Below are 21,090 nucleotides of genomic sequence, written 5' to 3' on the forward strand. Positions count from 1 at the left end.
GGACTGAATGAGGCTCCTGCTGCAACTCTGTTCAAAGCTGAGGGATGGGGACCACTTGCCTCTAAGGAGGTGTGTGGATTCTGGAATTCGGAGGACTTTGGTGTCTCTTGCTGGTCAGACCAAGGATCTGTGATTACAATAGTGCTCGTTGGGGACCGCTGCCCAGAACTGTGGGGCAGCGTGCATGGGGCATTCAAAGGGCCATAGATGCTCTCCCACGATTACCTCTGTGAGGCCAGAAAAGGTTATTTCCTAACTGAGCATGTGAGGAACAGCGTGCATGGAATTAGATGACATTAATTTGAATATCAGGATTCACAAAAGAGGCGCCCTGGTGGCCCAGCCCACGGCATAAACCTAAGTCAGCCTGCACTTAAAGGAAAAGGCCTGTCCAGGAGCCCGAACACACACCCATCACAACGCCCCAGCTCAACCTCACCCCACTGAGAACATAGGCCCGCCTGCCTTCTAAGGAAACCCCCAACCTCCCAGCCAATGTGCTGCTTCCAGGGCTGCCTCATCTAAGGCTCCTAAAGCCTGCCCTTGCCCCCAGGAAGCAGTGCCCCTGAGTCCAGGGATTGTGTTTCCTTGAATAGAGGACATCGAGCTCTTAACTAAATTGTTTTGTCATCTGAGAGAAGGACCCGAGCTGAGGGCGGCCAGATCTTCCAGGCCGCCTCAGGCGTAACCACCATCCTCTCAGACTTTATCTTGAAAAACTTGACCTCAACCATTAGTGAGACACCTCAAGCTTCTGTTTTCTCGACAAAATCCCAGTGCACCGTGTTCCATACACACATGAACATGGGGTGCGGGGATGTGGATGTGGAAGGACCACGTGAGGGGGCCAAAGGCTCTCCTGCAGGTTGGAAGGGTCTAACGCCACATGGCAGGGACTCCACGCTGGTGCTGTCACGCCAGGTGGGGGCTGGGGAATGGGTCGCTCCAGGCCTAGACCCAGTGAAATTCCCCGCCAGCACCATCCACCAGAAATGCTAGTGCCCAGAACACTAAGGAAGGAACTGATAGAAAAATGGCAGGGAAACCCTTTCAGATAAATGATCAGGCTACTCAAATGGTTAAAGAACAAACCTCACCAATTTCCAAAAGCCAGAGGAAATGGAAAATTCTCAGGAGATCTCTCACCTGGCTTTGTTTTGTTTGTTTGTTTGTTGCAATTCTCCCAAAAATCAAACCATACTTTTGGGGTGGGAAGTGATATTCTGCTCCTCTCCCCCTAAAGTTTTACTCTTTTTAATTTTCTTACTGGTTCAATACGGACAAACTAGATCTATGCATATGCTTTCGCTGGGCAATACGATGTAGAAGATGCTGCTTATGTTAAAATGACCAGGTTTAAGTCACAATTTCCACACTTTCTGGCAAACCAGTGCCTTACTTCTCAACTGTTTATCCGTAACATGGGGATAATATCACAAATGATCTGAAAGGGCTGCTACGTAAGTGATACGGTGTAATCATTATGGCACTCTCAAACCCACAAAGTGTCTCTACCAGCAAGGGCACCTCAAGGATTTTCCTCCCAACAATTCTACTTAAAAGTGGCGCGGGGCGGGGGGGGGGTCTTCCCCTCTCTGCCACTTGGGCTTCAAAGTGCAGAGAAATAACAAACCTTTCTGTCAACACTGGGAACTGTTCAGGGTCTAGACTGAACTCTCCCACCGAGAGCCAGAGAGGCTGAAATACGTCAGTGGAAAAGTGAATTTAAAACCAGAAATGAATGGTGACCCCAGATAGTGATGATAATATTACTCTTCTAATCCTACTGCCCCCGAATCAAACCCTGGACAGGAATAAAAGGACAAGTGGTCAAGAAAACTTAAGACTGGCTGGAGTCTGGAGGGAGGGGAGACTGGAAGAGCGAGGGGAAAAGATGTGAAAATAGTCCGACCTCAACACTTGGGGCTGCTATCCAAAGTAAGAACTCCGTAATGCAAAGCTTATTAGGAAACAGGACTGGAAAAGCAGGGTTTACAGAGAGATTTTAAATATTATCACGCTGTGCGGCTCGTAATTCAAACCAGGCAAAGTGTTGCGCGGTGCAGGCTGCTTTATCGCCTCACGAGACATCTCCTTATGTTTTTCAAACACTGGCCCACATTTCATCTCAATTGACGTGCACTTACCCTCAGTGGCATGTTAACCTTTTTTAAACCAAAAGAATAAACCAGACGTGGGTAGGTTAGATGATGTTTGATGTGCTGGTCACACAATGCAGAGGAATAAGAATCAAGACCAAAATTCAAGACCACCAACTCCCAGGACTTGTGTTGTATCTGCCTCAGAGAGGGCTTCTGAAATATTCTAAGGCACAGTGCTTGGACAAGTTTCGGGAGCGAGCATTACAGGGAATTAATGTTAGGAGAGTTAATGATCGCACAGAACTATACCCTGAAACACATCGGGTCACATAAACAGCACAGCTCCCAAGATCTAAAGACTCTTAGCTGCCATTTACCTAGCAACTGACTGTGTTAACTTCTCTGTTAAGTGGTTTATGTCTGTTACCACATGTAACCCTCATAATAACACTTCACAGTAATAATAAGTATTATTCATGTCACTTTTTTTGGCCGCATCTGTGTACGTAAGTTCCCCAGCCCTGCAAGGATCCAACTGCCAGATCCTTAACTTGCTGAGCCACCAGTGACCTCCTTGTCATCTTACAGATGAGAACGGACAGTTCAGAGGGGTGAGGTGATTGTGAGGCTGGCTGGTACACAGGGAGCCAGGATTCCAGGGCGTGTCCTCTTCACGCCGCACTGGGAACTGAATGTGGCACATACATATGTCCCCGTGAAAGGGAATAAGGAGGCTTAGTTCCCATCTGGCAGACAGTATTTTTTTTTTTTTAAGGGCTATTTTGGAGTTTCTGTCATGGCTCGGTGATAACGAACCCAACTATTATCCATGAGGATCTGGGTTTGAACCCTGGCCTCCCTCAGTGGGTCTTCAAGGATCCAGCGTTGCCATGAGCTGTGTGATGTAAGTGGCAGATTTGGCTCGGATTCCTTGCTGCTGTGGCTTTGGTGTAAGCTGGCAGCTGTAGTTCCACTTCAACCCCTAGGCCTGGGAACTTCCATATGCCACAAGTGCAGTCCTAAAAAGAAAGAAAAAAAAAAAAGAGCTATTTTTATTTTTACTCAACTTCCATCTTCACAAAAGGAAGAGATAACAATGGAAAAAACCAAACACAATGGAACTGGAGGAGGGGTGCATCTCTCAGTGATAAACACCTTCTGAAGCCTCGCTTCAAGAGGGGATCATTCTGCCAAGAAAAGGAGCCTTCCCTGTCTTGTCTCCATTAATTACTGTCAAATTCCTAGTGTGACACAGGTCCGTTCCCATGGCAACATGCGCACTTCTGTTCTCTGTCCTTTCTGATGAGGTGGTCTGAGGGGCCATGAACGCAGAAGTAAGGATCAATACCAGACTCAAACAACAAGGAGGTCTCTGCAGGCAGGAAGGGTTCCTCTGCGGAAATGCCTATTTTTATGGCTCCTCCTTTAAATCATTCTAACAAGTTTCCCTGCTCTTCCATACCAGGGCCCGTGTTCCCATGTTTTGCAGGCACTTTTCCTGTTTCCCCTTTCCAAGGTGCCTTCTGGTCCCACATCTTTATCAAGCACAGATCTAACCTGCCTGGATCCTTGCTCCAGACCCATCTTCTTTCCAGCTCCAAAGGAGGAGTGTGAATTATAGGAGCTAAATAACCAACTTCCAGCAACTGACAACATAATTCTCATTGTATATTAGAACAGCTGGCCCCGCCCCTGAAAAGTAGTGTGATCTTGGGCAAATCCACTTAGTGAACCTAAGGCCCTTAGAAAGGAAGGAGGGAGCTGGCCCCTCCCAGGTCCACCACTCTGACTTGAGTTTGGGTCAGTTACACCCTGCACGGCGTCAGGATTTGCACAACTGTGGAATAATCCCAATGGCAGGGGTTTTGTCAGAGCTCAGAAATGGAAAAGAGAAAACAAATGTTTCCTGGAGCTGTTTTTAGCTTCTCTGAATAAAAGGGGAAGACATAAGGAAGATTCCATATTTCTGGGAGGCCCCCGGGAGCTGGCCACTCTGTTTCACCCGGTAAGCCTTGCTCCCTCTGATTTTCTCCATGGGTGTCCAAAGCCACCCTGAAGCCACCTGGAGCAACAGCTCTCCAAGGGTGGTAGGGTGGACATAACCCCAATCCTGGGAACAACCACACACCAGCTGGGTGGCCTTGCTGGCTGCTTACTCTTGAGTTACAGGACCTACGAAATAAAGAGAGCTAACTCAGCAGCCGCTTAAGTCACTTCCAGCTATAAAATACAATCTACATGCTGGAGAGTGAAAGACTCACTTGTGTGCAAGGTGAATTCCAAAGTGCCTGCTGATCTCTTGTTCAGGTGAAGAAGAAACAGAGAAAGGACACCACTGGTCTCCCATAAACCTATATGATAGACACCCGCTTATGTTTTTATAATTTAATCAAAATGAATAACCCCCCCCCACACACACACAAGCATCTCAACTTAATACAGAGGGTAGGACAGTACACGCTAATTACAAAATCTCTTCTGATATATGCACCCAAACTCATTTCACACTAAGTCCCCAAACACCTCCCTATACACATCACACCTTTAGCCTTAAGAAGAGTATAAACAACTCTTGCCCAAGTAATATTAAACAGGAAACAACTTACTGTGTCCCATTCATTCCTGCCCATCTCCTGCCCGGTTGGGACACACTCCCAAGGGGTATCCTCTCCTTTGGCAGAGCTCAGTAGGAAAGGAGGCGACCAACAAACAGGAGGGTGGGGGCTGGAGTCCAAGTTCTCTGCCTCACTAGCAATACCAGCCTTGGGCAAGACCCTGGTCAACTGCCTGTTTCTTCTATAAAGTATAAGTTGTCCACTTCATCAGACTGTGAGAACTAAATGGACTGTGTGCATGACAGTAAACACTGCAAGTGACCTAACATCATCACTCCTTCCAAAAACAGACTCTAATTTGTCCAGGATGCTCTCCCTACACCAGGTCCCTCCTGACACCCACCCCTAAGCGCTCTCTCTACTCTTCCTAGCAGCTGGCACAAAGCCCCTCTATTCTCTGGCTATCCACGCCCAAACCTCTCCTTGTGGATCCAGTTGGAACCCCACCACCGGCTAAGGTTCCTGACACCCCTTCCAGAAGGCCCACTTCCCCTTCTGAACTCCAGGGCTTCAAGGCCATCCATTTGGTACTTTATCACGTGGCATCACTATTACCTGTTACTATTAGTGCACTTTTCATATTTGTGCAATTAGATCTCATCTTAACGGGGGAGGGGGCATTCTTCTGCAGCTGTTTAGAACAAAAGCATATTCTCCCACACAAATGACATTACAAACAACAGGCAGGTTCTGTGGCTAGTCCATAAAACCCCGTTTCTACAACAATACATGCCAGTATGGTTTGAACAAAGGCTTTATGTAAAACTCACTCAGGGCAGTTCAACGTGGGATTTATTTAAAGCTTAGCAAATCTCGTGGTAAATCTATCTTCTCCACCTAGCTCAGCCTGTTTTGGAATTAACGGTGGTTTAAAAAAAAAAAAATCCACTTTTTTTTTTATTGCTTTGTCTTCTTTTAGATAGATTAGCAGAATAAGATGACAGTATCAGGAAAACAACAGGCAAGCAAAAATCAGTGATACCTGCTATTGGAAATGGTGCAGGTTGGGGGAAGGCTAGAATTGTTTGAAAAACCTTGACCTCTTGGTCAGGGGCAAGGGATCAATCTAGCAAGAGCAAGGCAGGGAGCTGTCTTACTCAGAACCATTCTTCATGCTAGGCCCACGAAGGGAAGGGGGCGGGCATGGGTGCTTCAAACCTGGACAAGAATCTGTGGGTTCCAAAGTTCAAAGACCCCACTCCCTCAATGTCAGTGTTGTGCAGGACAAACCTTTACTCCTCAAGTCCCATTTCTGATCTGGCCCTGGGACCTGGGCCCAATAACAAAGTGACCGGCACAGGTTCTGTGCTCACTGCTTTTACCTAGTCAGTAGATGCTAAAGTCAAGAGTGGTGTTTATATATATATACACACACATATGCCTGCAGTATACGGACGTTCCTGGGCCAGGGAATCAAATCATCCCCAAGCGCTATCTTCACTCTTCCTAGCAGCTGCCACACAGCCCTTCTATTCTCTGGACCACACCCGAACCTCTCCTTCTGGATCCAGGTAGAACCCGCCCATCAGCTAAGGTTCCTGACAGCTCATCCAGAAGGCCCACTTTCCCTTCTGAACTCTAGGGCTTTAAGGCCATTCATTTGGTACTTTATCACATGGTACCACTATTACCCATTAACTTTTAGTGCACTTTTCATATTTGTGCAATTAAATCTCAGTTTAATGGGGGGGGGGCATTCTTCTGTGTCTCGTTGTTTAGAACAAAAGCAAACTCCAAGGGTGGGCTATATTCCCTATGGAACTTTTAAAGCCAGACATTTATGAAGGTACAGTGCCTGGTAATTTCAGAGCAACACACTGGGAAAAAAGTTTTCTCCATGGTCAGCCCAATCCTGGTTACCAGCAGCTCCCAGGCCCAGCTCAGAGTCCCCACCGCTCCATGGGCTGACATATTTGAGATAAAGAGAACGACACTTTCGGACACAGATCCTGCCCAAGCCAGGACCAGAAGTGGGGATTCCCATCATCTGACGTTCTCCAGGACATAAGAATCAAGTGTGTGAACAACCCAAATGCCTACCCCAAACCTGCTCAAAACTAGCCAACATTTTATCAAGCTGGAATGCAGAGTGGGGTGAGGGTGAAATTGCCTGGATCATTAAGCTACTGTGTCTCTTTGAACTTTTACTCAGTAAAAATCAGAAAAATATTCTCCTCTATAAAGAAGGATGAACTGGCTCCAAGAACCTACTAATAAAATAAACTGAGATTCTCCACCCCTCTAAATATTTATCTGCTACCTAATGCCAAGCTGGTGGTAAGTGCTGGAGCCGAAATGCCCATGGAGACATGGCTCCACATGGAGTGTGAATGTTTCTGAGACCAGGGTTTTGGATCACTGGTGCAGAGAGCCCAGCGCTGACTGTGTGTTATGTGATGATACATGTTCAGGTGTGGATGTTAATCTACCCAGACCTGGAAGCTCCAGCAGCCTCATTCCTTCTGGAATCTGAATATGCAAGAATTCTCTGGGGCAAGCCCTGGGTTGGAGGGCGGGAGCGGGGGAATATCCTCTTCTTCGGGGAAGGTCTTGAAGGTGATTCAGGTGAGCCCCTGGCAGAGTGAGTCTGTGTCCCTTTCCGGAAATTTCATGAACCAAATAAACTACGGGGCCACAGGAACCGAAAATTTCCAGTACCAGTGAGCAAGAGCTGTAGCTCACTCTATCTATGATATCCTTGCTTTGGGAAGAAGATGAATCAGACTGCCCAACCTATAATCACAGTTGGCTGTGAGGAACGGATAATAAAAGAAGTCAAGGCACTGGGGTTTCACAAAGTGGTAGGTCCCCGACTGTCTGAGAGGATGGAGATGCAGCTTCTCATGCTGCTCTCAAGCCCTACTCTCCCAGGTCTCTGGGGGACTGGGGAAAAAAAAAAAAAATTACTGCTAGCAGCAAATAAAGAGAGGAGTGGGAGGTATCCATAAATAACCAAGAATTATGCTTTGCTGGTTGCTTTTTCCTCCCTCCTAATATTTTCGTTGCCCTGTTCAGAATAAGGGACAATGGGCCTGATCCCATTTATTATGTAGACATTATCAAGGACACGATCTTGCTGGTGCAAAAGAATTATGGACCTTCCAGGGTGAACAACTTAACTCCTTACATCCCTGAAAACTGGACCTTATTGGAACAAAAATAAATGTTCAAACTGATTTCTAGCCACATGACCTTTAAAGATTTTTTCAGCTACTTTCCAAACACATTCCAAAAAAAAAAAAAAAAAAAAAAAATCAATAGACAATCATACTAGGTTAAACATTAAGAAGAAAAAAAAAAAGGTTGAGAATTAGGGTTGAAAAAGTAAAGTTACAAAAATTCTATTTAAAGGTGTATATCACAGTAATTCTGGCCTAGATTCACATCAAAACAAAAAACAAATGCAATCAACAACAGGCCCTCCCCGTGTGGGCCCGAAGCCCCCACTCCCACCTGACAAACCAACTTCAAGGCAGCCATCTCGGTTTGTGCAGCCTGACGCACAACCTCTCAAAGAAAACATAAGGAGACCTGCACACTCAGGAGACAAAGAGCGTGGACCACACTCCCTGAGGATGAGGCAGGGATTTGCTCTCTTTTAGAGGATCCCCTTCTTGATGGAGGGGCACAGAGAGAGAAAACAGTTTTCCCCAGGCTCAGGGGCCAATCTGCCCCGGGGCTAATGACTGGCAGGGTACAACCACAGCCCCCTGCCCATGGTCAGAGGTGTGAGGGTCGGTCTGCGTACAAACCTACTGCAGCTGACAAGTTCCAGGGTGGAGATCAAGTTAAAAAACAAGGCTTTCTGGCAGCCCTGCCAACCACCAGCATCATATTTTCCTGGTGATGTCACTGCAGATGTGGGGCTCGATCCCTGGGCGTCAGCCTTTGGCTGGGCCCCACCATCACCTGTGGAACTGCCTGTGCTCAGGCAGACGGCAGCACCCGTCTTCACACAAAGGCGAGACAAAACCTGCTGGGTCAGTTACATTGACTGGTTTAAGATTCCTCAGTTGAAGGTTCATAAACAAAAGTGCCATCAGGGATGGCCATGGTAGCGGCAGGAAACAGAATGGGGAGAACATTTTCAATGCAGGCTGACAACGGCCCTGCCCAAAAGGCTCAGTGAATTCATCAGAAGCTCTGAGTTTCCAAGGAGACAAAACACCAGCCTCTCCCTCCACCTCAAAATAAAAAGTGTGCACGGAAGAGAGCAAAACATGCCAAAGACCACTGAATTCAATTCCTGCCACCTGGAAATGGCAGCTCAGATTTTCCAGAGGACCAGTAAGACGCATTTAAAATTATTCTGTGATCTCGAGGGATAAAGATTCACCCCAGACCCAGCGCCCAAGCCTGGCCTTTACACGTCCAGCACCATGCCCTGTTTAACAGGGGACGTCAGCCAAGGGCTTTCTGATCAGAGGTAGGAACCTTGCAAAAAAACAGAATGAGGCCGCTTCATTACAGGTCAAGAAAACTACCCAGATTCAGAATGTCACACTGGAGCTTTCCCCCAACATGCTCGTCACTCTTATCAAGCATCTCCTCCTCAAAAACATCAACCATTATTTGCAGACCTCACCAGGAGACAAGCTCACACTTGATTTTGCAAGAACATTTTCCCACCCACAGTGCAGGAGACTTCACATCCTCACCAGTCTCTCTCCAGAGAGGACCTCCAGCAGCTTGATGAGCATCCGTCCATCTCGAAGGTCGGTGTACAGGTCTGTGATCCGGCAGGACACTCGGGCGAGGTGGGAGTTGACCCACTTGGTAAAGGTCTTCTTTTGCACGGCTTCGCGCTCATCTGCAAGCAGAGGAGAGGTCGCTTTACTACCAACCACAGCCTGGACAACAGCAGGTATGTGTCAGAAGGGGCGCAGGACCCCGGCCAGAGGAAGAAGAGTAAAACTCAACAGTAATAAAACTTAGCTCCTCTTAAGCACGGTCAACAACTCGTGAACAGAGGAATTGCATCATCCTTAAAACATCTGGGCTCCTAAGCATAAACTACCAGCCGAGCATCCTTCACTCGCATTCATTTCATTTTCTCCCACCTCTGTTGAAGAGGCAGGAGGATGCAGAAGGCCACAGTGGGGTTCTTTGCTGCCCTGCTCAATCACATAATACTTGGCTGGTACCATTTCTAAATGTGTCACAGCCATTATTCCTCCAAAAGGCAAGTGCTGGGGGAGCACACAGGACACACAGAGGGCATGGAGCAGCAAAGCTCATGGGACAGCAAGAAATTTCTTCCCTCTCATACAAAGGGTTAGGCAACACGTAACAAGATAAACTCACTCACAACCTTGATCTGAAATGACGCCTTCCTGCTTAGTTGGATGTTCGGTGAACAAGAGAGAAAGTGGTGGGCAACATGGTGGAGCACAAAGAGATGTGGCCGGGACTGGCACGGCAGGGCCTGGGCCGAGGTCTCGTCAAAAACAGGCTGAGACGCTGGGTTCAATGTCCCCTTCTATAAAGTGAGTGGATGACTATCATCTCCAAACTTCAACCATTTGTTGAAAAAGTAACTTCTAGTTTAGGGTCCAAAGTGGGGTAATTGCACATCTAAATTATCTAGGAAACACTATTTAGTTTTTTAAGACTCAGTGATCAAGTTTGGTCCAAAGCACAAAACTAGACACATCTGTTCAGAAACAGCCCTTCACATCCCATACTAACAGGCTTCCCATCTTCTTGCCTCTGCAGAATGAACTAAATGCAGGCTGTTGAAGATCTTCAACAGAGATCCACAGACTGTGCCCTGGACCACCTCCTCAATACTCCCTGACTATTCTCTACCGATCTACCCTTTGTCTGATACTCGCCCCACTTCCAGTTCCATCAGCATGAATTTGTCCCAAAAGGATCAAAGACTTTCTCCTTCCAGTTTTAAGCCCAGATCTACCAGGATGGTTAAGCAGAAATCCACAAAAAAGGGCGCAGACTTCAACAACTTTCAGCATGACTGAGTGACAATTAAAAGGCCACCCTTACTGATGGAGCATGTACTTGGGAGCCTGGGAGTCCTAGGTTCCCAGGTTGGCCAGGGCATCCCGGCCAATGTCAGCCTGGAAAGCTCTGCTGAGGCCTCCACCCACGCCAGGAAGGGAGCAAGGCAGAGACAACAAGCAATGAGCCTTTACTGCTGCCTAACCCGGCAGGTGAGGCCACTGGGGCACCTGCCAAGACAGCCGCCCACCTGTGCAGCCATCAGCTCCTGCTGGCCCAGCCTTTCCCTAAGGGAACAGCCGGCCAGAGCAAAGGAGGGCCTTTCCCCCCTGAGACAAAGGCCAATCAAAACCAGACAAAGGCTCAGAAAGGACAAGAGTCAGGGAGCAAGAAACAAGGCAGTGAGGGGCAGAGTGCAGACTGGAAAAGGATAACGTCCTGATCAGCAGCAGAAAAAAGATCGCATGCATTATTAACTGCGCAATCATCATGATGGATGGTAACTTTACGACAGTGACATGGAGCTGTATTCTTCTGGCCTAAGGTTGGCTGTTTTGAAAGAGTCGGTCTGGAGCAGAGTACACAGACACATGAAGCTTCTTCTGGGGACATTTCACAGACGGCAAGTAACTCATGGTTCAGACGCATTTAGGGTCAACTAATTTTTTAAAAAAATAATAGCTTTTATGTGCCACACTGGAGTTGGAAATGTCTTTGATAAAGCCCTTGATGTATCCTACGCTATTATTAAAGGATCTGGGACTGAAAGTCACTACCACACCCAGCCCATCACGGGAACAAGATCAAAATGAAAACTTGGTTGGATTAAGTTATTTCTAAATAAACAAGTACCAAATGTGTCTCCAGCCAAATGTCACTCCTCTGAGTGCATCTCACATTACAGAAACACCTCCGGCTTCTTTCAGGCTCTGAATTAACAGGTTCCTCTACGAGGAGATGCCGGGGTTTTCCTCCTGAATACAGTCAACGCACTCCCACAGTACCCATACCTGAAAGGCTACAGCCCAGCCCAGCTCTCCTCCCCACAAAGAGGCAAAAAACACAGAGGTCACAGGTAGAGCAGAAGGTGAACTGAGCGAGATCAGAACAGGCTGAGGATCTGCACCAGGAGAGCTCCCCTGGGCTCCTGTGGGCCTCAGAACCTCCAGGAAGAAGGGAGGAAGAGACCCTCAAAAATACAATTAAAGGGAATGAGAGGTTGCTTTCTTGCCCTGTCTCCTGCCTCCCCACCTCAGGAGCACGCTCCAGGTAGCATGAGCATGCTAGAAAAATCACAGAGGGTCCAAGTTCCTTGGGCTTGCACTGCTACCACGCTAGAAAAGGCACGGAAGATTCCACGCAGGGACTGGATGAGAGTCAACACCCTTACGACACACAAGGGGAAGGAAACGGGTTCAGCGGAGATACAAAGCCCAGCCAGCTTGGCGTGTCCTCTTACAATGGAGCACTTGGTGAACAACAAACACTTCTGAGGCCGGAAGGAGGGAAAGGGAGGGAAAAAAAAATCTACCCAGTGGGCCAGCTGAGGATGAGGCTGCTTGTCCTTGGGGACTCCGTCCTTTGTTCCGCCCTTCCTGAGAAGGCGCAGTGACATCACCCCTGCACTCCCAACCCAGGCCGGACGCTGCCCAAGCATGAGGACGAGCTGCAGGCCTTTGATGCAGACAACAGAAGACAGTCCACAGGCCTGCTCCCAGCCTCAAGCTGCTGTCGCTGTGCCTGAACTGTGTGAGGAGGCAGTGGGAACGGCAGAGGGAAGGGCGCCCACTTCTAGTTCGAGTATGAGTAGCTCTGCAGAGGTCAATAGGGAGCTCTTACAAGCTCTATGCTGATGTTGTTATTCAGAGCAGTGGTTCTCAACTGGGGGCGATTCTGCTTCCCAGGGAACATTTGGCGGTGACAAGAGACACTTTCGACTGTCACAACTCGGGGGGGAAGGTGCCACTGGCATCTAGTGGGTGGAAAGAAGTCAGGGATATTGCTAAACATTCTATGGATCACCGGGCAGCCCCCACAACAAAGAATTATCCAGCCCAAAAGTTGGCAGTGCCTGAGTTGGGATAGAAAACCCTGGTTTAGACATTCTGGGCTTACACCAACTGGATTTGGCATTAAGACACCTGAGTTGGGGTACTATTCATGCATTACTCCCTCTGCCCACATCAAAGGCTTTTTGATCCTGATGGTGTCCCTACTGGCTGATGGCAGCAGAAACCCCCTGTCCTCAGGCCCACCGACTCCACAAAGAGCTGGCTGTTTCCTTGCAAGACAGAAGGACCATCGCAGGGGTAGGCTCGTTCCGGGTCGGTGTGCCACGGGCCCTTCTGTCCGCCATGCCATTTCTGTCTTCCATTTCCCTTTCTGGGCCTGGTACTGATGTTAATGCCTGCACATCCTCCCAAGAATTCACCCGGATGAGCCAGATGCTGTGGCAGGTTCCCACCTGGCTCTGCCCCAAACTCGGTAATGGTGCCTCCAAGTAACAGGCACCTGTGGCTGCCCTCTGCAGCTTCAGCTGTACTTGCCCCTACCCCCCACAGTATGCTCAGGTGAGGGGCTCACCTAAAGGTTGCTCTGGCATTTGTGACAGGCCGTCAAAGGGCCCAGCGCGTTGTAAATGTTCATACATGGTTCCTTCTCCCTTTCCCCAGCAAAGCTGCTTTCTCAACAGCTCAAACCACTCGAGGAACTTACCAAGGTCAATGGAATCATTATCTCAGGGTGGAACAAGGCTTTACAAGTCATCGGAATTGACTTTATTTCAAAAGCGAAAACTCTTTTCTACTGCAGCCTGCACCAGCTACTTAAAAATTCCAAAGAGGGGGATAAACTGTATGTACATGGCATGAGGTTGTTAACAATGCATAGAAAGAAAGTGATTTGTTTTTTCTTATTCAAGTAGTAATAGCATTCACTGAGTAATTACTACATTCCAGGCACCGGATCTGCCTGCTTTACACCCCTAACTACTCCACAGGGTAAAAATCCAGTAACTCTCCAGGGCAGGCTGGTTTCAAAGCTCAGGTTCTCTGTCACTATGTAATAACACCTCTACCATAACATTGAAAAAGAAAGTTTCAATGATACAAGACATAAAATCATCCCCAATATCACCATCCTAACTCAAGTCCTTGTTTTGTGAAAGGGTCCGCTCCATCCCTGCATAGCTCCATTGTCAGGACTCTGTCTCCATCCAGACTGGATCTGACTCTGCGGCTCCCTGAGGCTCATTCCACCTTTGAAGCTATGAAGAGGGATCCTCACCCTTCTACACAAAGGCCTTCAGGTCTGAATGTTCCTTGCTGACCTCTCTTTGCAATGACTGTCACAATGTGGTGGGCAGAGGAGAATCCAAGAGGGTGCCTGAGATCATGACCACCTCCTGGTGGCCTGACCACGACCACATACCTATCGATACAAGCCCTGGCTTGAGGCAGCTACAGCACCAGCAATCCAGAGACAGGAAAAGTGGGAACCAAGTGAAGAAAGGGTTAATGAACCAGCAGCCCTCCGTGAACAGGAGTCTGGTGAAGCAGTCTGTGTGTCAGGGCAGGGGTGGTGGTCAGGAAGGACTCTCGAAGCGGCTCTCAAATCTGCCAGAACCACAAAGTCTACCAAAATGTCCCTAAAACCAAAGCAACCCAGAACCTAGGAACCAGAAGTTGTTCCAAGTGTGAGGGTCCAGCCAGCGAAGCCTTCACAGCTGCACAGGCTCAGAGATAACTACCCAACCACCTGGTCAGAGAGGACCCCTGGGAAGCGAACAAGACAAACCAACCTTGAGGGACGGGTAACATCTATATCAGCCTCTCACTGGAAGGAGTGAATTATAAGTGACTTTCTATTATGGCATTCTCTCCTGAAGATGGTGTGCCTGCAATGACACCATCACACATCTGAACAGCAATGTATACTTCTCAGAGCTCACGAGATCTGCCCACCAAGTGTCAGGGAGGGGGGGATGCCAGTATGATCTCCAGCAAAGCCCAAGGTTTGGTGAGGTTAGAGGCTGCTCAGTGCCGCCAGCTAGCAGTGGCACTGGGTATGCTGGGCGTGACTCTGACTCTTCTACTGTTCAGGTCAAGAAGGATCAGGATGCATGGCTACAACTCCTTTGAGTATCTAGGTTCACTGTCTTTGGTTTTTGACATACAACTTGAAATTTTCAGAGGATGTCTTACCGAAACAGGATGAGATACTTAGAACACAGACACATACTTGCTTAATTTTTAACCAAAGGGCTGTGAAGAGTCTCTCCATCATGTCCTTAGAGAAGCACATAATCAACTTCTTTTCTTTTTAGAGAATGACTATGATCAATATTGGAAGGCTGTAACACTTCGCAACTTATTTACTCTGGAGAACTGGCTGTAACTGGAAAAATGAATACTGTGTTAGCATGAGTTAAGCTAAAGGATATAGAAATAGCTCTGATGAACAGAAGGGCATTGTGTTATGGCAATGACTGTACAGTATCTTTCTGCAACACCCTCTGTACAGAATGCTAAACATAACTACATTCACTATATGTCGTAGCTATGGAAAGGGACGGGAGCCAGGGATGAAGAAAGGCCTCAAGGCATGTAACCATCTCTGGATGGAAAACAAGGGAAATACAGGAACAGGAACTGGCAAATGATCCCATTTATCATTCCCTCAAAGACTGAATTTATACCTGGCTGAAGAGAGCAAATCTTCCTTCTACCTTTCAGAGTCTGAACCTGCTGGTGTAACCCAGTAATATTCACTATCAGGATCTTCCTCAATTGTGCTAACATAATGGCCTTAAGTAAGAGTTGGCAATCATGTGTCATTTTCCTTTGCAGACACATGGCTAAGTTAGGTACAGACTTGGGTTCACAGAATATAAGGATGGACGTGCAAAAGAGATGATAAAGCAATTATCCCATGAACACATCCCCACCACTGGCCACTTCAATCAACAATACTGTTGCATACAATATTGCATAGCTAGCTAAGTACGGACTAATCTGAAGATGAGAGTATTAACAAGCTCCAACATTTACACAGTGCATTCTGCATGCACAACTCTCTGTGTAAGACAAGCTCTCCTCCCCTCAGTGAACTAGAAGTCTAGCTGGGGAAACTACATGAAAGTGAAAAAGTAACAAAAGCTATGGCAAAGCAGTAAAGGATCAGTAGCCAAGAGAAAGATTTCCACAATGCATTTCTGGGTGTTTGGAGTAAAAAGCCCAGTACAACCAAGGTGATTTCCGGCCACACCCTCCAACAAGTTACTGAAATCCCCTGTCCTATGTCATCCCCATTCTGACCCTCCTTAAACATCACTACCATAGGCGACTTTCCCAAAGTGGGGTTTTTCAAAGTTATGGCAAGAAACCAATACCTTCAATGGCCCCAGCCATCTGCAAAGGGGACCATATCTGACTGAGCCTGGCATTCCAGGGTCCTAAGCAGCCTCTCCCAGGGCACCCCTGACACCCGCCTGTGTGTTCCAGTCCAACCCAACAGATTTTCTTGACCAGGTTCTCATCTCTCAACCTTCCACCTTCCTGTTTCCCCCTCTTGCTTATACTATTCTAACCTGGAAGGTACTTGGTTCTTTCTCTTGCTTTCTTTCAAGACCCAGGCCAAGATTACCTCTAACAACAGACTTCTCTTGATGGGATGAGGTCTCTTGTATCTTTTTATTATGTATCTTGTGTCCTATCTCCTCAAGGAGACTGTAATTGTCCCCAGGACAAGGACCCAATTCTATATCTGTTTAGAGCCTTAGCATGGCCTGGCAGGATGGGTGAACAACAAACGCTTACTGAATGAATCAACAAACTTCCAGTGCCCCATAAACAGGCTCTTAATAAAGCCTGCTGCTGTTGGGGGTCTCAATGAAATTGTTAATGAAGAAAGAAATCCAAATCACACAGACTGGCCCTAAGTAGTTGAACATTATCACTATATATCACTAAAAATTTTAAACTGAATTTTAACTGTCTTCAGGGTCTGAAAAACGATAAAAATGTAATTTTGTGGTACTGTCTTTCAGATTAAAGCATTCCAAAGCTAACCTAAAAAGTTTCACAAAATTTTGTTTTTGTTTTTGTTTTGTTTTGGGGATAAATGCCACCGCATACCCACACAGAGGGAAGCTGCAAACACATAAGGGGGTAACTGTAACATTATGTTAACATGACCCAAACAGGTCAATAGTCACGAGACTTAATTTAAACTAATTTTAACTTACTCATTAAAGCTCAATTCTTGAGTTGTTGAAAAAGAAAGAAAAAAAAAAAAGAATTCTAATTCAAAACAAAAGAATACAGTAGGTGGAGTCCCCATATGTGCCTTGGCTTGAAAAAATAAATAAATCATTTCCCATGAGCAACATGCAAAATACACAGAGCAGGAAACCGGAAACAGGCAACTGGCTGTATTGATAACAGAGAATCAAACTGTTATCTTGAGGCAGCAAAAGGAAGGAAGCTAATCTTTTGACTGAAGGCCCTGGGACAGATTAGTCTGGGGGGGCTTTAACTTATGTTTGCTGCTTTGTATATAAATAGAACTTGAGTTAAAATACTTTGCCTAACAATTTAACCAGCTTCAAGGACAAAACACATGTAAACATCTGTTCTAAATGCATGTGTAGCAAATATGCAGTTCTCTGCTAATACTTAACACTCTGATGCGCAGACTATAAAACAATCTCGAACTCTGCGTAACCTGGCACCTACAGCCTACATCAGTGGAGCAGGCCCTGCTCACAGCTTCCACAAAATCTTTCTTCTGAGCAGCACAGTCTGGCTCTGCCAGGGTGGAAACCGAGGCACCGCAGGGTTAAGCTCTGGAGACCTGCAGGGATAGATGGAGACAGCAGCAGCAGGCCCAGTTCCCGGGTCCCCGGCCCTGGTGTGGTTATCACCTTCCTGCGAAGCTCCTTCAAGTCACAAACCACAAACACCGAGGCTGAGGAGGAGCCTGGGTTATGGTGGTGGCCAAATGGGCAGAACAACAGGCCTGACTTCTCCGGGATGAGAGCCGAGGCGAGAACCAGGGTGAACAAAGTGGTGGAAAAGGCTAACACCAGGAGGAGAAGTGTGTGCCTTAATGAGCAGAGACAGGACCTTGAGAAGAAATATTCAGAAACCATTCACTCAACTGGACTGGAAATGGGTGGCATGCTTCAAAACTGCCTTCATGGACAGGAAGCCGTCCCATGAGCCTGCTGCCCTGCTTCTCTCCACCCATGGGACTGCCCAGCAGGAAAGAGCCGGCCGGGGAGAATCAGGAGGACGAAGGATGCAGCCACTCCTGCTCTGCTCCTACTACCAGTGGGCGCTGGGACCGGATCTTCCTTACTTTACCTTGTTTACAGTAAGCTGATAGTTCTAACCAGACGAGGCCCAGAAAGGTTCCGGCGATTCTCCTAAGGGCCCAGGCACGCCTAGGACCAGAACCCTGAAGAACCTCCAAGCTCCCACTCACAGCCCCTCCCATACTGCCCGAGGAAAACACTATATTACCTCCCCAAACAATGGGAAGAACCACAGCCGGCCATCTCAGCTCAGTTCCTTCAGGACTAAAATTTAAAACAGGCATCAGCCAACTTCGGCCTGTTCTCCTGCTTTTGTATAGCCTCGAAGCTCGAAGGATGTTTCATTCTTTTTGTTTATTTGGTTTTTTATGACCACACCTGCAGCATATGGAAGTTCTGAGGCTAGGGGTTGAATCAGAGCTGCAGCTACAGACCTATACCACAACCACAGCAGATCTAAGCCACATCTACAACCTACTGCAGCTCCTTAACCCACTGAGCGAAGCCAGGGACTGAACCCACAACTTCATGGACACTATGTTGGGTTCTTAACCCACTGAGCCACAATGGGAACTCTTGGGTTTTTCATCCTTTGGAGGGCCTGGGAGAGGAACCGGCAGAGGATGAAGAGATTAAGATAGAGACCCTTTATGCCCTGCAAAGCCTAATAAAGTTCTCATCTGGCCCTTTACAGAAAAAGCTTGTCAAGTTCTGGTTTAAAACATGTTTTATAATGTCACTGGTCCCACATCCCATTTCTTAGCTTCCATTTTTTAAGGACACACTGCCAGGTTGACATGCTGCAGCCACATGGTTTTTTTGATTGTTTGTTTGGGGGTTTTTAAGCAATATTACTGAGACACTGCACACAAGTCAGTCACGGGTGGGGTGGGGTGGGAGGGACTCAGGGCCCTGTCAGCTGAGGAGTATTTATTTATCTGGCTACGCTAACACGACAAAATTAACAGTGCTACCCCAGCTGTCGGGAGGGGCAGAGCATGGTCAGCACCACAGGCTGGAACTCAAGGCCACACCCGGGCTTCTCTTCACAGGATGAGGAAGAGCTAGGAGGCCAGAGACCAACTTCCAACCCCATCTCTATGTACACAGGCTTCAGGTCCCTGATTCTTATTCTGATGGACATTTTATTTGCCACCACCCCTCCTCCCTCAATCCTCCCTGGAAGGAAGACTACAAAATATTAAGTCCGAGGTGGACAGAGAGTAACTTGTACTGTCCCCAAAAGATGGAAAAGGCTCAGAACCAAACAGATACCACATCCAAAATTACTAAACTCATGTGGCAGAGAGCTCACATTAACATGGACTAGCTAGGAGAGATTTTTTTTTTTTTTTTTTAACGTTTCTAAGGCCGCTCCCTTGGCATATGGAGGTTCCCAGGCTAGGGGTCTAATCAGAGCTGTAGCCACTGGCCTATGCCAGAGCCATAGCAACACAGGATCCAAGCCGCATCTGCGACCTACACCACAGCTCACAGCAACGCCGGATCCTTAACCCACTGAGCAAGGTCAGGGATCAAACCTGCAACCTCATGGTTCCTGTGAGCCACGACGGGAACTCCTAGGATAGAATTTTTTAAAGAGCAACAACCATAAGAAACATTAAAGATAAGACTTTAAGGTTATTAAATTCACTGGTAAAGATAAAACTCAACACTTCATTTTCAAGGACATACAGGTAGGGTTTTGTTTTTTGTTTGGTTGGGGTTTTTTTTTGTCTTTTTAGGGTGGCACCCACAGCATATGGAGTTTCCCAGGCTAGGGGTAGAATCGGAGCTATAGCTGCTGGCCTACACCACGGCCACAGCAACCTACTGCTGCAACCTATGCCACAGCTCTCATAGCAACTCCGGATCCTTAACCCACTCAGCAAGGCTAGGAATCGAACCTGCATCCTCATGGATGCTAGTCAGATTGGTTTCCACTGAGCCATGACAGGAACTCCATAAAGGTAGGTTTTTATTACAGGAGCCTTGGAATTAAGTGGAGGTAGTGAAATAGAAGTTCACTCAGTCTCTTTTTCATGCAATGCACCAAAAGGTAGCCACTGTGTTCTGTGGACCATATGTAGTTGGTCTAAGCCAGTACACTAAAAATCAAAGAGTGTGGGAGTTCCCGTTGTGGCTCAGTGGTTAACAAATCTGACTAGGAACCATGAGGTTGCGGGTTTGATCCCTGGCCTTGCTCAGTGGGTTAAGGATCCGGCGTTGCCGTGAGCTGACGCTGTTCGGATCCCACATTGCTGTGGCTATGGCGTAGGCCAGTGGTTACAGTTCCGATTCGACCCCTAGCCTGGGAACCTCCATATGCCAAGGGAGCAGCCCAAGAAATGGCAAAAAGGCAAAAAATAAAAATTAAAAAAAAAAAAAATCAAAGAGTGTGTGCTGTGGCTCTTGCTTGTAATTTTTCTATCTTCTCCAATTGTCCAGGATTTTTAAGGTCAACAGTGCAGGGAGGAAAACAGAACTCTCTTTCGTATAATAGAGTCGCATTACTATCAGACACTCAAGATACAAGAGGATACTTACTACTCAATGTTTTCAAAAAGGCTGAAGCTGCCAACAAGATGCCTGCACGAACTCTAGCCGCTCAGGACAGTTCCCAACAGCTCTCCTATATAATGAGGGTGTCCAAATTAACTGTAATGCACCGAGTCCAAAAAGCTAGATACAAGGGACTCTTTTTTTAAACAAGAAAGACACACTGACAAGAAGGAAGAAGCAGTCAAAGACCTAAAGGTGACCCTAAAACTGGGATCCATGAAAAGCAGAATCATTTCTAAATGAATTAATTATGGAAGCACTCATGTAAGAAAATCTAAGATAGCATGGAAGTCCTCCAAATAAGCCTATGTGTGAAAATTTAATCTGCAAGGGATTGGCATTTTGGAAAACCACATGGACGCCTAGTTATCACCTGGGTCTATATAATGATGACAAGGTTTCACTTCAGAGAAATTATATTTTAAAATAAATAAAAGGATTTTAATACTGGCTTCCATCCTAAAAAGCACTGCAAATTAGTCACGTCCCTTCTGGACAGTAACTATGATGCACACACAGCAACTATCGGAGTTGAAAT

At 47.0% G+C, this 21,090-nt stretch overlaps 1 protein-coding gene across 9 annotated transcripts in view; it reads right to left on the reverse strand.

Moving 5' to 3' along the window:
* The window catches only part of SPTBN1 (spectrin beta, non-erythrocytic 1), a 199,092-nt gene that overhangs the window by 61,111 nt on the left and 116,891 nt on the right, over positions 1-21,090 (reverse strand). For all 9 annotated transcript variants that reach the window (XR_002342956.1, XR_002342957.1, XM_021088218.1 and 6 more), the window contains one exon: positions 9,376-9,527. Coding sequence is in view for 7 of the 9 variants with exons in the window: in XM_021088218.1 (XP_020943877.1) it covers positions 9,376-9,527 (152 nt within the window). In the remaining 2 variants the exon portion in view is untranslated. The remainder of the gene's footprint in view (positions 1-9,375; positions 9,528-21,090) is intronic.

Source organism: Sus scrofa, chromosome 3 (genome assembly GCF_000003025.6).
Source record: "Sus scrofa isolate TJ Tabasco breed Duroc chromosome 3, Sscrofa11.1, whole genome shotgun sequence".
Lineage (NCBI taxonomy): Eukaryota > Metazoa > Chordata > Mammalia > Artiodactyla > Suidae > Sus > Sus scrofa.